This window comes from Staurois parvus, unplaced genomic scaffold, assembly GCF_062004578.1.
Source record: "Staurois parvus isolate SC_StPar_1 unplaced genomic scaffold, SC_StPar_1.0 ptg000096l, whole genome shotgun sequence".
Lineage (NCBI taxonomy): Eukaryota > Metazoa > Chordata > Amphibia > Anura > Ranidae > Staurois > Staurois parvus.
Genome location: NW_028317892.1, coordinates 12,557,558 through 12,570,078, shown reverse-complemented (window position 1 = coordinate 12,570,078; position 12,521 = coordinate 12,557,558). Strand labels below are relative to the sequence as shown.

Genomic DNA, 12,521 nt, shown 5'->3' with positions numbered 1-12,521 from the left:
CATTTTGAAAAACGCCCCCTCACAATTCTGGCATGGTCATTTTGAGTAAGGGCAGATGATTCTTGTAGCATTTACTCCTGGAATCCATCTGCCCTTAGCTCAGGCATGGGTTGAGCAGAGAACCCTCCATCCCCTCCTGAAGATTCCTGGGATGTATGACAATTGCCTAGGCATGGAAACCAGGAAATAACTGAATAAATGTAAAAAAAAAAAGTTTAAAAACAAGTAAATACAATACACTTTCTTATCTATTTACTAATGCTAGCAGCACAAGGATTAAAAATAGTCCATGTTGTTTGAGAGCGTGAAGGTCCACTTTAACTATGCACAAGGGTCTTATACCCGAAGCTGGTATCAGATAGGGCTACAACAACCCTCTGGGAAAATTAAAGAATGTGTGAATGTAAAACCAGGTGGCAGTCTTGCAAACCTGGAACACAGTTGATGGCAAAAGCACTCAGATCTAGTAGTGTGACTTGACTGAAAAGGGAGGGAATTATAAGTTTGAATGATAAACTTTCTGAGCAACCTAAAAATAGTGGAATGATAAGCTGATGTGCACTTATGAAATGGGAACATGTTCCTTTCAGCAGGAGATGGCTACAGGGGAATACAAACAGCTCACAGAAGGTCATCTTTATAGGTCATTAGTACAGTAGGGGTAACACTGTGACCAGCACCATGGCTAAACCGGAACATTATCTTTAACAACTTGATGAAAAAAAAAAGTTCTTTAGCCAGGAACATACATTATGCTACCAAAATTAGTGTGTGCTGTAAATTGCCAGCACTGCTCCTGTTTCTTCTTGCCGGAGGCTACCATTTTGCTGAAGCACAGAGCCACTGAGCAGTAGTAAATCTTTAGGCTGTCAGCAGATCGTACTCTACATTTTTGGCACAGTGACGAAAAATAGAGCAATGAAGCAATGTGCAGAGCAGGGTGAAACAGTGTAATACTGGGTTTTAAAACAGTATAGGCACTTATTTTTAATGTTTTACATACAGCTATACCTGCAAAAGGGGCCAGTCTGAAGTGATCTAGCAGGAATACATTTTCTGATTAAAGGTCCACTTTACCACCAAAATCCATACAAGAAGCAGAAGAGTAGGGCCATAAATTAGTAGTGCATGGGGCCCACAGTAAAGCAAAGGAAAACATGTACTTAAAAAAAAAAAAAAAAAAAATCACATGTAATGTAAGTACACTTCCTTGATGTCCACAGAGGCTAGAACAAAAAAGTCTGAAAAGAGCAAAGTAAAATCCTTGAAACCTTTCAGTCTGTTCCTTAGGCTATGGATAAGAAATGGACGAGAATCTGGCAAGGCCACCTGACAATCTATTTTGTGTTGTTGGTCAATCAAAAGCCCTTTTACATTAGTGGTCTGTGGAAAGGCTCTTCCAATAAGCTGCTTTACATTGATGGTATGTAGAAAAGTTCCGGGAGTCTGGACTATGATGAACTGAACCATTATGGAGGAACAATAGCACAGCAATGTACGGCCTAATAAAGGGAATAATAAATGCTCGTTTTTACTGCTCCATAAGATCTGGCGAAAACTCCATACACCACATTGCAAGTCCTTTACAAATGCAAAGAATGAAAAAAAAAAAAAAAGAAATACAGATTACAGTACATCAATGGACAGTAGAAAGGTCCACATGGTTTCTTATAAAGTAACACACTAATGTAATTTACCTTTCCCTATCTATACAGAATTAAATAATGCCTGTATAAGCTGAAATCAGAAGGTACTATAAAAAGGTCCATGCATGCTTGAGGCTGGAAAAAAAATGCCACAACCTTCGAGGGGAAGCTCATACTGCACAAGAGTTTATGGGCATTTCCTTTTTTCCCTAAAACATTTTTCAATGCACACTTGAAAACTCCAAATGCTCCTAAACACCACATTTTGAGCATTTAGTGCTTTTTTCTGCCAGAAAGCTCCTCTCAAAAACATGATTCTGAAGGGTTTATGTCTGCCTCTAAACAGTCATCTGAAAACATGCGTTTAAACTCCTTAATGGGCATGGGACACATTGGCTAATATAGAGCTGCTTCTACAAACTTGAAAGAAAAAAAAAAAAACAAAAAAAACCCACAATGCCTGTATAAGCAGCATTTTGTATGCCCAGTGTACACAGACCCTTAAAGCCATGGAAGTGGGACCTGCATCTCAGTCAATGAATAAATCTGAAAACAAAGTAACAGAGGACAAGAAAGAGATATAAAAAGGTGCTCCTGCTCACCAAGCAGCTTAACTCCAGCATCTGCACCTTAGAAATTCTAAAACAAAAATGCTAAACAATAAATTCAAATCAAACTAAGAATGCTGACTGCTCATATACACATTTGTGTCTCTGTGTCTCAATTTAGGAGACCTCCCTTCCTGTCCTAGACATTAAAACCATAGATGCTTAGACTTAGCGGTGCTAACAAAGCACCAAATTTCCATCAGTTGCTAGCTTTAAAAAAATATTAAAATGGCACTTTAAAATGCCTATCATTTATATTTCTGTTGGTATATTAACCCCTTCACGCCTAAGGGTAAACAAATCTAAAAGCCTAAGCACAATTCTGCAACGATGAAATGTGTTAGTAAAACCGTAAATATCATCACAACTACTTTGTACATCCAGGTGGAATACACCTTGTTTTTTTCAGGACAAATTGGGCTTTCATTTGGTGGTAAATGGTAATGGATAGCTCCTAAATTTTTTTTATTATCAAAGGAAAACTGGCCCAAAATAGTGAAAAAAAAAAATTTTTTTATTTAGTTGTGTGTTTCTTGTTACGACCATAACCTACCACCAAAGAGCAACCCAAAATAAATTCTCCAGCTCTTGACTATCACAGTGATACCATATATGTGTATGTTATTTGTACCCGTAGTACAGCCCAGAAACAATAGTGCACATTTTGTTTTTGTCTTTTTTTTTTACCTACAACACACCGACACTGACATGAACGCTAACTGACACCAATTTTTTTTTTTTTAAATCCTGACCTTTGACCCTGACCCAAACACTAACCCTGGTACTAAACTAGATCAAACCTTGATCTAGGTATTTTTCTTTATTTTTTAATATTTCTTTCTTTTTTTTTTTTTTACAAACATTTTTTTTTATCTCTCTATGTCAGGAGTTAGAGATGCATGTTTTTTCTCTCTCTATGAATGGAGAAGAGAAATACAAAGGGGGCCGGGCTGCACAGTGACTGATCACTGTGATAGCCAATCAGAGGCTATCACAGCATTCACGTGACCCGGAATCGGGAGTCCCGGGTCCCGATCGTTAGAACTGGACCCGATGCTCTCAGTGACATTGCGGTCTCTGTGCTGGCGCGCTCCCAGCACAAAGACAGGTACGCAAATATGCCGCCCCATGAAAAAAAAAAAGCCCAGTTCCGTGAGGCCGCATATTTGTGTGCCGTCAGCATCAAGGGGTTAAAAAATGAATAAGACACACTTCATAGGATCATTATTTAGAAAATTCTTACTTTTTTCACAAATAAGCCATCATATAGAAAAATAACACGTCCATTACCAGGGCACTGTACAGTACGAAGCTTACGGTAACAAGATATGATATAATATATGTGCCCTTATTATTGGAATAGACCATAATGGCAACTTCTTTACAAAACTGCTATTGTTTGATACCCCTACATGGGTCCATGTTGCTGCCCTACTTCATGAATGTTGTATTTATTAATGTTTACGCATATTATATTAATGTACATTTCACCTTGATGTGTCAAGGCTCTTTTGGTACCAGAAAAACAACACAAACACTGCAAATGACACAACAGTGTGTTTATACAAATAACTTCAGGTATGATAGAAATTAAAACAAAGCAATATCTGTGCTCCAATAACAATGTATCTTATAGTTCAAATATCTAGCCCAGTTCCCCTACATCTTCCTTCTTTTCTTTATTCCACCTGCTGGTTTGTAAACGACCAGTGGGAGCTCCAGTGTGGCAATCTTGTGATTTTCCTCGAAAGACGCATCAGAGAACATACTTCTTTTACTGATCTTCAGCCCCATGGCTCTAGCAATTTCAGTTATCCTGTTGACAAAATATGTGCTAGAATCAAAAGAGGGTAATCATGGGGAAAATCACAAGCTTTCACTCGGTTATACTCCTCACTCAATTGCAGTGTTAAAAAAAAACAATACGTGATCCAAGCCTTATAAAATACACACAATAGCATCACCAAACCCTCAATATAGGGCCAAAAGATCTGTGGTGCTAATGCACCAGGTATGTTAATATGCATTTGTCCCATAGTGCAGGTTTTTAACAGATCTGAAACATTCAACATTCCATTACTGTACACTATAATGCAGGGACTCTACTTTTCTGTGCATCCTGGTGGGTCCTTGAGCAGTTTGCACCTGAATGCCAATCAGCCCCCAACTTGCAGAAGTCAGGACATACCTTCATGCAGAAAGAAGTACAGAGGGGTTAGGCGACCTCTGAGTTCCAGCTCTACAGGCTTAGTGGGAGACTAGCTCCAAGGGCCTGGGGAACCAACTGCAGAAGTAGATAAAGGAAAATAGTGGGATTCATTTAACACTATGGCCTCCTGTAGCATTACTAAGATGGTGTCAAGTGCAGGGCCAAAGAGACAGCATCCCTTAAAGGCCTGGTGAGTCAGATGTTTCTTGGATAGGCCCCAGCATAACCAGAGTACTCTGTGTTCTGCATGGTTCTGATGTCCACACAAACGGATTCTAAAGCCTTAAGGTTTTTCACCTTAATGCATAGAATGCATTAAGGTGAAAAACCTTCTGTGCTTAAGCATCTCTTTCAGGTCACTTAGAACACAGGACAGAGGGCAGAACCAGCCAATTCTGGGAATTAAGGAGGAATTCTAGCTGCCTGTCAGTATAATCCAAGAGTGTCCCTGATAAGGTGAGGCACTTGTAGATCCATAATGCAAACAAAACACAGTTTAGCAAAATCACTCTCAAAACGTAGGTCTAGGACCTTTCAGTCTGCATGGAGGAATTCTTTGAATAGTAGTTAGAAATGGAAACGTCTCAGCAGCAGTAGGAGCTCTAAAAGACCAGCAGCAGATTGATTCTTCAAATGAAGACTAGAACACACTGCATCAATACAATGCAACAGAATCGCTTGCAGTTCTGGGGTGATGGCAGGAGGCTCAAAAACGGCTTCTTCTGAGACAGACTGTTGGAACTGAGAATCTGAGTAAGATATGGTCACAGGGTCCAGTGGCCTGGCCTGATCTAAAGGACTCAGGAGGTCAGACAGTGCCTGCAGTGGATAACACCAATAAAGAAGACCCTATATAACTATAGAGGCACCAGGTAAAAGATTGTAGGTTCCGATTCCCCCAGACAATATGGAGCAAAAGCCCCCAGAACAACTAGGGGAGGGAATATGGGCTGGGGTCATCCGTAGCAGTGGGAGTTTCCCTTCTGTTTAAGTGTTGAGATCCACGTAGTAAGAAGTTTGAGGCAAGGTCTCAAGGGCTCAAACCTGAGCAGCTTGTGCTGATGAGCATCATGTCTCCAGATGTGAGGTCACTGTAGGCAGGCAGTGGGAACAGACCAAAGACTGAAATTCCGCATGAAACTGCAGGAGCAGCAGAGGGAGAGTGGTTTCTTGATGCTGAATGGCAGGAAATAGCACAGGTGACACTGCTCCCAGCGGATGAGAGCAGTGCATAGTCCCTCACCATTAAGCCTTTTAATATATTCAATACAGTACAAATCATGAGGTGACTCCCAGTGCTTTTTCTGGAATGCCTTGTCCACAAATTGAGTCTTCAGAGCCAGGGTCAAGCGCTAAAGCAATACTATTGCTCTGGACAGCGATCCATGGCTAACTTTTACCAGTACACTCAGGTCTGGAAAACACCACAATGTAGAGCATAGTGCCTTAAAGGTCACATTCCAGGCTAGCCAAAACATGTCCAGTCCACTTCAAAGTCAAGCTGAGGAAAAGCCAATCTGGATAGCTGCTATGTAGTAAACAGTTTAATCAGAAATGCTATGAGGAATCTAAGTCAATGGAAGAGGAAATCCACAAACAAAATCAACAGCAGAACAAAAGACATTCACCCTCCTCAGACACTGGCACACAAAAAAAAAAATGAGGCTTGTTGGGTATAAGGGATAATATTGGGAGATATTTAATATTGTAAATTTGATTTTTATCTTGGTGTACAATACAGGATAGAATACTAATGCTGGAAATACATTGACAGGGATTTATTTTTTTTTCTTTCAAACTGTCCGAGGGTTGAACGGAAAAAAAAAAAAAAAAAAAAACATAGATTCCCTAATCCACACAAGTGATGTGGATGTAGGAATCTCTACTGCTGTGCTATTGTACTCTGACCATGGGGCCCTCGCTCCATCATAATACACATATCAGCAATGCAGCAATTGGTTGCAAGTGCAAATTGAATGCCGATTTTCCAGCAATACCGTTCAACAAAAGCCGTTCGAACAGTCAGTTCTGTTGAACAGAGAGGGGAACTTCAATACGTGTATCTTCAGGTGATTGGGATAGCCACTGGGAGAAACTTAAATAGCATGTTGTCACATCCAAACAATTGAGGGAAACTTCCAGAGGACGTACAAGAGCTAGACAGAGAAAAAGTGTAACAAAGTCCTGCACAGGGTGAATTAGGAAAACACCCTTGGAAAAAAAGAGGCCCTGGCCTCAAAACAATCTTGTATTTAATGAAGGCAATGAAAGACTCCGTATCTGGGAAGACCTCAGGACTCGCACGCATAAGCAACAGGGACAAAAAGGCAATGATGTCAATAAGCCTAGGCAGGGAAATTCCCTGTTAGCATTCCAGGGGCAGTCCTAAAGGAACCTACAGAGTACCAGGTTGAGACCTCACAGAATTTACTGGGATAAATACAGGAAGACCATTGCAAGCAACATCCTGTATAAGGGCCCCCACAAGAAAGATGGGCAACCAGCTAAGGTCAAAAATAAGGTCTAGACCAGACTGGAGCCAAGATTTGTCCCTCAGATATGCACAAAGCAACGTACTCATCCAAGAGCAAAGGTAGATTTTGCACTTTGAGAGCATAGGTGGGATGAACTGAACTCACAGCATTGCTAGAGCATTCACTGTGAACACTTTTGGAAGCTCTGAGACTTAAGACAATCCAGCACAGTTTGTGTCTGCCTGTTATCTACGAGGGCCATGTCTGAAATCCCCTACCGTCAAAAGAGGTTCTAAACACTTCAGAATGGATGACTGAGAAAGTCAACCTGCCGAGTTTCCTAGCTGTGAACAGGCATGAGGGCCACAGCTGGAGAGGGAATTCCAACCCAGGACAAAAGCAAATCCATTTCCCTTTAATATAGGAGACATCAGATTTTTCCCATATGACGATGTGAGCCACCACAGTGGAATAATCCAACCCAATCCAGGTTGGATGACCTTGTAGAAGGGAGGTTCAGCACTAAAAAGAACTGAAATGCCCTTAGTTTTGGAACACTGATCAGAAGACTAAGGTTCTGCAACAACCAAGCCCTCTGTACAAAGAAGGCACCCAGGACTTCCCTCCAGCCTAAAGGGCTGATGTTCATTAAGAGAACCAACAAAGCAATTGAGTGAAAGGCATGTTTCCATGTCCAATGCCGAACTCCAGAGCAAGCCTAGTTTTGCAAGACAGGTGAATAGGACAATCCAGAGACTACATTTCATGTTCCATTATGCCAGAATGGCGAGCAGTTATGATCTGGACTGCCTTGAAGAGGACCCCAATAAACCCATGACCCTAATGCAAAATGCAGGGTCAGTTTGCTCCTGGGCCACAGAGTGGGGACAAGGAGCTTAGAGCTTTTCAGGGCTGAGACTAGGATAAGACTCAGACACTCCAAGCAAAGATATAGTTTCAATGCTGAGTTTTGAAGATTTAAGATCCTCATGGATCACAGTAGAGTATGCACAGTCTTATAGATATTAGCTGATCTAGTCAGAGTTGACAATGCCTTTAGAACGTCATACAATATCCCACTGTCGAAGCTGAGCAAGAACAGGGGCTAGCATTTTGAGAAGACCTAACCTGCAAAGGCCAGGCCACAAAAAAAGCAGCGCTCAGTAAAGGAAAGCTTGGGAGCACTGGGAAACAAGGGCAGGCAATAGGCACTCCAGGAATTGAACAGAGGTCGGAAAGTACCCCATAATTTATCAATGACCGACTGGTCAGTTTCTATTTGGGACTATTGTACCTAAAGGAAGGAGTATGGGGTTCCCAGGAGTGTCTGCCTGCTGGATTACCCACAAGGCAACCTAGCAAATGCAATGGGGGGAGAAGGCACCTACTGCCACCCTTCTGAAGTTTTTTAGCTGCTGAATTTCAGCATCTGGCAATGCCTATCAAGTGGAGTGAACTCTTACCCAACAAGCATAATATAGCTTCACCCTAACAATGATGATGGAGGCCAGTTTAAAACGCTTTTGATACTTGAGTTACACTTTCATTAGCACATTTTCTTTAAACTCTGACACAACTAATTTATAGCTGAAATAAGAATTTGGCTGGGGTAAGGTTCGAATATTGATTATCTCAAGTGGGCAGTTTATTGTTTTCACACTAAGGGCCAGTTCACACCACATGCAGTCCACACCACATGCAGTCCAGTGCATTTTTTTTTTACATCAAAAACGCATTGATAGTAGGTTTCCAATGGCAAAGTTCACACCAGTGCGGTCAGTTCCAGTGCATTCCAGTTCCAGGGGGAAAAAAAAAGTAGAATATGCTAAAAAAAAATTCTGCACTGAACTGTACGGGAATGCAGTAAAATGCATCAAAAACACACTGGAATGCATAGGTCCTTATGTAATTTGAAGAAAGAGAGGAAAAAATTAACCGGAACGCATCAAAAACAAAAACATGCATACAGAAACGCATCCGGACTGCGTTGTTATGGTATGAACTGGACCTTAATGTGCAATCTATACAGTTGTCAGATGCCATCTTACCTGTTTTCTGTTAGTTTCAAGTCCCTCTGTAAACATGTCAGATCCACCTGAAAATCAGAGATGTGCAATGCCAAGGCTATGACATAGGCCACAATTTTAGATTTCATTGTCCCAGATATAGAATTCTGAGTCCTGGAGGAGAAAAGAACAAGCTGTTAGATAGCCCAGGACAAATAAATAATTCATCACACTATGATTAATACATGTGCTTTCAGGCACTTCAGCTCACGCAAGAAAAGCTTCTTCAAGCCACAGTCACTTTAAAAGTGTACATGGATTGCTGCAAACCATATCAGTGAATAAATCTCAATAAGGAAACCCTGCCATTCGCTACAAATTTTACAAGGAAACTGACAAGAGCTCTCCATGTGTAATGAGTAGTTTTGTGCTGTCAGCAGCAGTATACTGTAGACACCTCATGTCATACTGTTTTACCACAAAGGATCCTTGCTCGCAAGTCAATATGGATTTTAATTATAATGGCAAGTATTCTAAAAGACAGTCACATGATCATACACAAGTCTCTAGAGTGCTGAACAGAAAAAAGGACTACTAATACTCAAACTTATGTCTTTAGAACTCAATCTCCCAGTTGGGCATGTATCAACTGGTATTCTTATCATTTGTCTGTAGGAATACCAGTCCATATATAATAACCCTTGAAACTATTGTGACTCTTGAGAAAAAGAAGACTGGCACGGGGCATTTTATGCTGTTACAATTAGGGATGCAATAGCAATAATAATAATAATAATAATAATAATAATAATAATAATAATAATCGGTATTGGTGGCAGAAATGTATTGGCTTAAAAATAGTATTTAAAAAAAGAAAGGTGCAGATAAAGTCTTCTCTGTTGTGGCCCGCAGGCATTCGGCCACTACCAGCTATCCACTGGGCGACGCATGAAGGGAGTAGGTGTGGCTGTGACATCTGGGTTCCATCCCGCCCCCTTTTCACTGGGGAGCCATGGGTCATGCTGCTCCCTACTCCTTCAGGGGGGAGGCACGGCTGCAAATTGAGGATGACTGGGCTTCGCATTTGTGCATGCCCAGTGGTAATGGCCACGCCACTGGGTTTTGTGGTTGCGCAAGCCCAGTGGTAGCGTCTACAAACTATGGTATATATATTGAATTCTTTATTTTTTATACTAGTAATGGTGGCGGTCAGCGACTTACAGCGGGAATGCGATATTGCGGCATACATAATCTGACACTTTGTGGGAACCAGTGACACCGATACAGTGATCACTGCTAATATGCACGGTCACTGCACGAATGACATGGCTGGGAAAGGGTTAAATATCTAAGGGCAATCAAATGGTTAAATGTGGCTAACCAGTGTTTTGTGTGTACAGTGTGCTGATTTTACTAAGGCATGTGCTGGACTTTATTGCCTGCATTGCACGGAAACAAAATTCAGCAAATCCCCTGTGACAGGACAGAGGTCTGCATTCTTTACATATGCAGAGCTCCGTCCTGTGCGTCTCCTCGCTGCTCAGCAGGTACTGGTGGTCATACATTGGCCGACACCAGCTGATCGGCTTCTGCTGTGAGGAATCACAGCAGAAGCAGTGCGCCCACGTTTATATACATGATTCTGCACACAGCGGCCACCCTCTAGCTGTAAAGCTGCTACAAGGTGGTCGGCAAGCGGTTAAGTATATACAAGATGCAGACAACTTGCACGGCAAGAAGAGCTGCATACAATGATTGGTATGAAAGTGTATGCTATATAGCTGAAGTTATACTGATAATATTACAGTAAGTGATCTTGCTTAAAATCAGTACAAATTTTTTCAAATTAGCCACTTTTCCTTTTTTTTTTTTTACATTTATAGCTGGGGTTTATTATGAAATTGATTAGTGCTTTCTCCCCCCTCCCCCTCAGATTTCACTAACGCTCTAATCTTATATCACTATGCTACCAGCAGAGGTGGACCATGTCTGCAATGTGGAAATATTTTACAGTTCCTGCTAAAGACAACAAATTTTGCAATCTGAAGTGTTTGCTCAGCTGAAATTTCAAGAAGGGGTAAAGTGCCAAGCATTTTTCCACGACACAGGTGTGATATACCACCTGAAAAACACATCATCCAGTCCAGCACGCAGAGTACAATAAACAAACACAGCTTCCAAAAAGTACCCCAAGCACAAACACTATCTGTTGCCGCAGTCTTTGACAAGGCTGAAAAAAGTGACGGTCCCAAAGCATGTGGCATTACAGAGAAAATAATGACATTTATTGTGTAGATGGCCAGCCATTCTCTGTTGTGGAGGACAGTGGATTTCAAAGGGTCATCCAATATATTGAGCCGTGTTACACTCTAGCAAGCAGACGCTTCTTTGCAGATACCCGTCTACCGTGTTTGACAGTGCTGCAACACACATTCATGAGCTCATGACTACCAACATCCCAGCTCTCAGTTTTACTATGGACATTTGGAGTTCAGGGGTCAGTCCAGAAAGCATGCTTAGCCTGACAGCGCAGTGGACAGATGCCAATTTTACAATTGCAAAACATCCTAAACGCACATGAGTTTGCTGGATCACACACTGCAGCAGCAATATCTGATGCTTTAAATACCATGCTCAACACATAGCACATTAACTAGTCTAAAAGTGCATATGATTGTCCAAGATAATGCACAGAACATGACAAAGGCTATAGAGGACAGTGGACTTAAAAGCATACCGTGCATGGCACAGTCTACAGTTGGCTGTGAATGAGAGACTGTGGAGTCAGCGAACCATAACAGACATAGTAGCAAAACAGAGAAAAATTGTGGACCACTTTAAGCATTCTCTACTTGCTTATTCCAGATTAAAAGCTTTGCGGGTACAGTTTGGAATGCCACCAAAACAACTGCAGCAAGCTGTAGCCACTTGATGGAACATCACCTACTATATGCTGCAAAGTCTTCTTGAACAAAAGTGTGTTTTAGCTGCGTACATTGCAGATTACAAACTGCCGGCAACAATGAGCGCACATCAGTGGATGTTAATTGAAAATAGTTGGTCTCTTCTAACTCCATTTGAACATTTAACAAAAAGAAATGAGCTCAGCTGATGCTTCCGTTGCTGGAGTTATTCCCTTGATTGCTGCACTGAAGCATCTGCTAGGAAAAAAAGAGTCAGAAATAGACCATGGCGTCAAAACGGCTAAAACTGGAAGCTGTGAACCAATTCCAAGACAAGTCCAACCCACTCTACTGCACTGCAACAGTTCTAGATTCTCTGTTTAAAAAAACATTATTTTAATGTGGAGAAAAAGCAGCGTGCACACGAACTGATACAGGGACAACTGGAGGCGATGATGATATCTGATATCTTTACAAAATTATACAGGAAAGCACCCTGGTCCATAGTAGTGCCACAAGTGCAGCTACCCAACAGCTGGGGATTTATTTAGCTGAACTGCCTATCGGTAGAAGCAACAAACCTGTTACATACCCGATGGTGGAGCCTGAAGCATTGGGGAGCCCTGGCTTAGGAGTCCCTGGTAAGGTGAGAGGAAACAAAAAAGCACAGGGTGG

At 41.5% G+C, this 12,521-nt stretch overlaps 1 protein-coding gene across 1 annotated transcript in view; it reads right to left on the bottom strand.

The window, feature by feature from the left end:
* Positions 1 to 2,747: 2,747 nt before the first annotated feature.
* Positions 2,748 to 12,521, bottom strand: part of POLR1E (RNA polymerase I subunit E) — a 50,548-nt gene continuing 40,774 nt past the window's right edge. Inside the window, exons 11-12 of the mRNA XM_089670910.1 lie at positions 8,986 to 9,117; positions 2,748 to 4,070 (exon numbers count right to left, since the gene is read on the bottom strand). Of these exons, the coding sequence (XP_089527036.1) occupies positions 3,914 to 4,070; positions 8,986 to 9,117 (289 nt within the window). The 3' untranslated portion in view covers positions 2,748 to 3,913. The remainder of the gene's footprint in view (positions 4,071 to 8,985; positions 9,118 to 12,521) is intronic.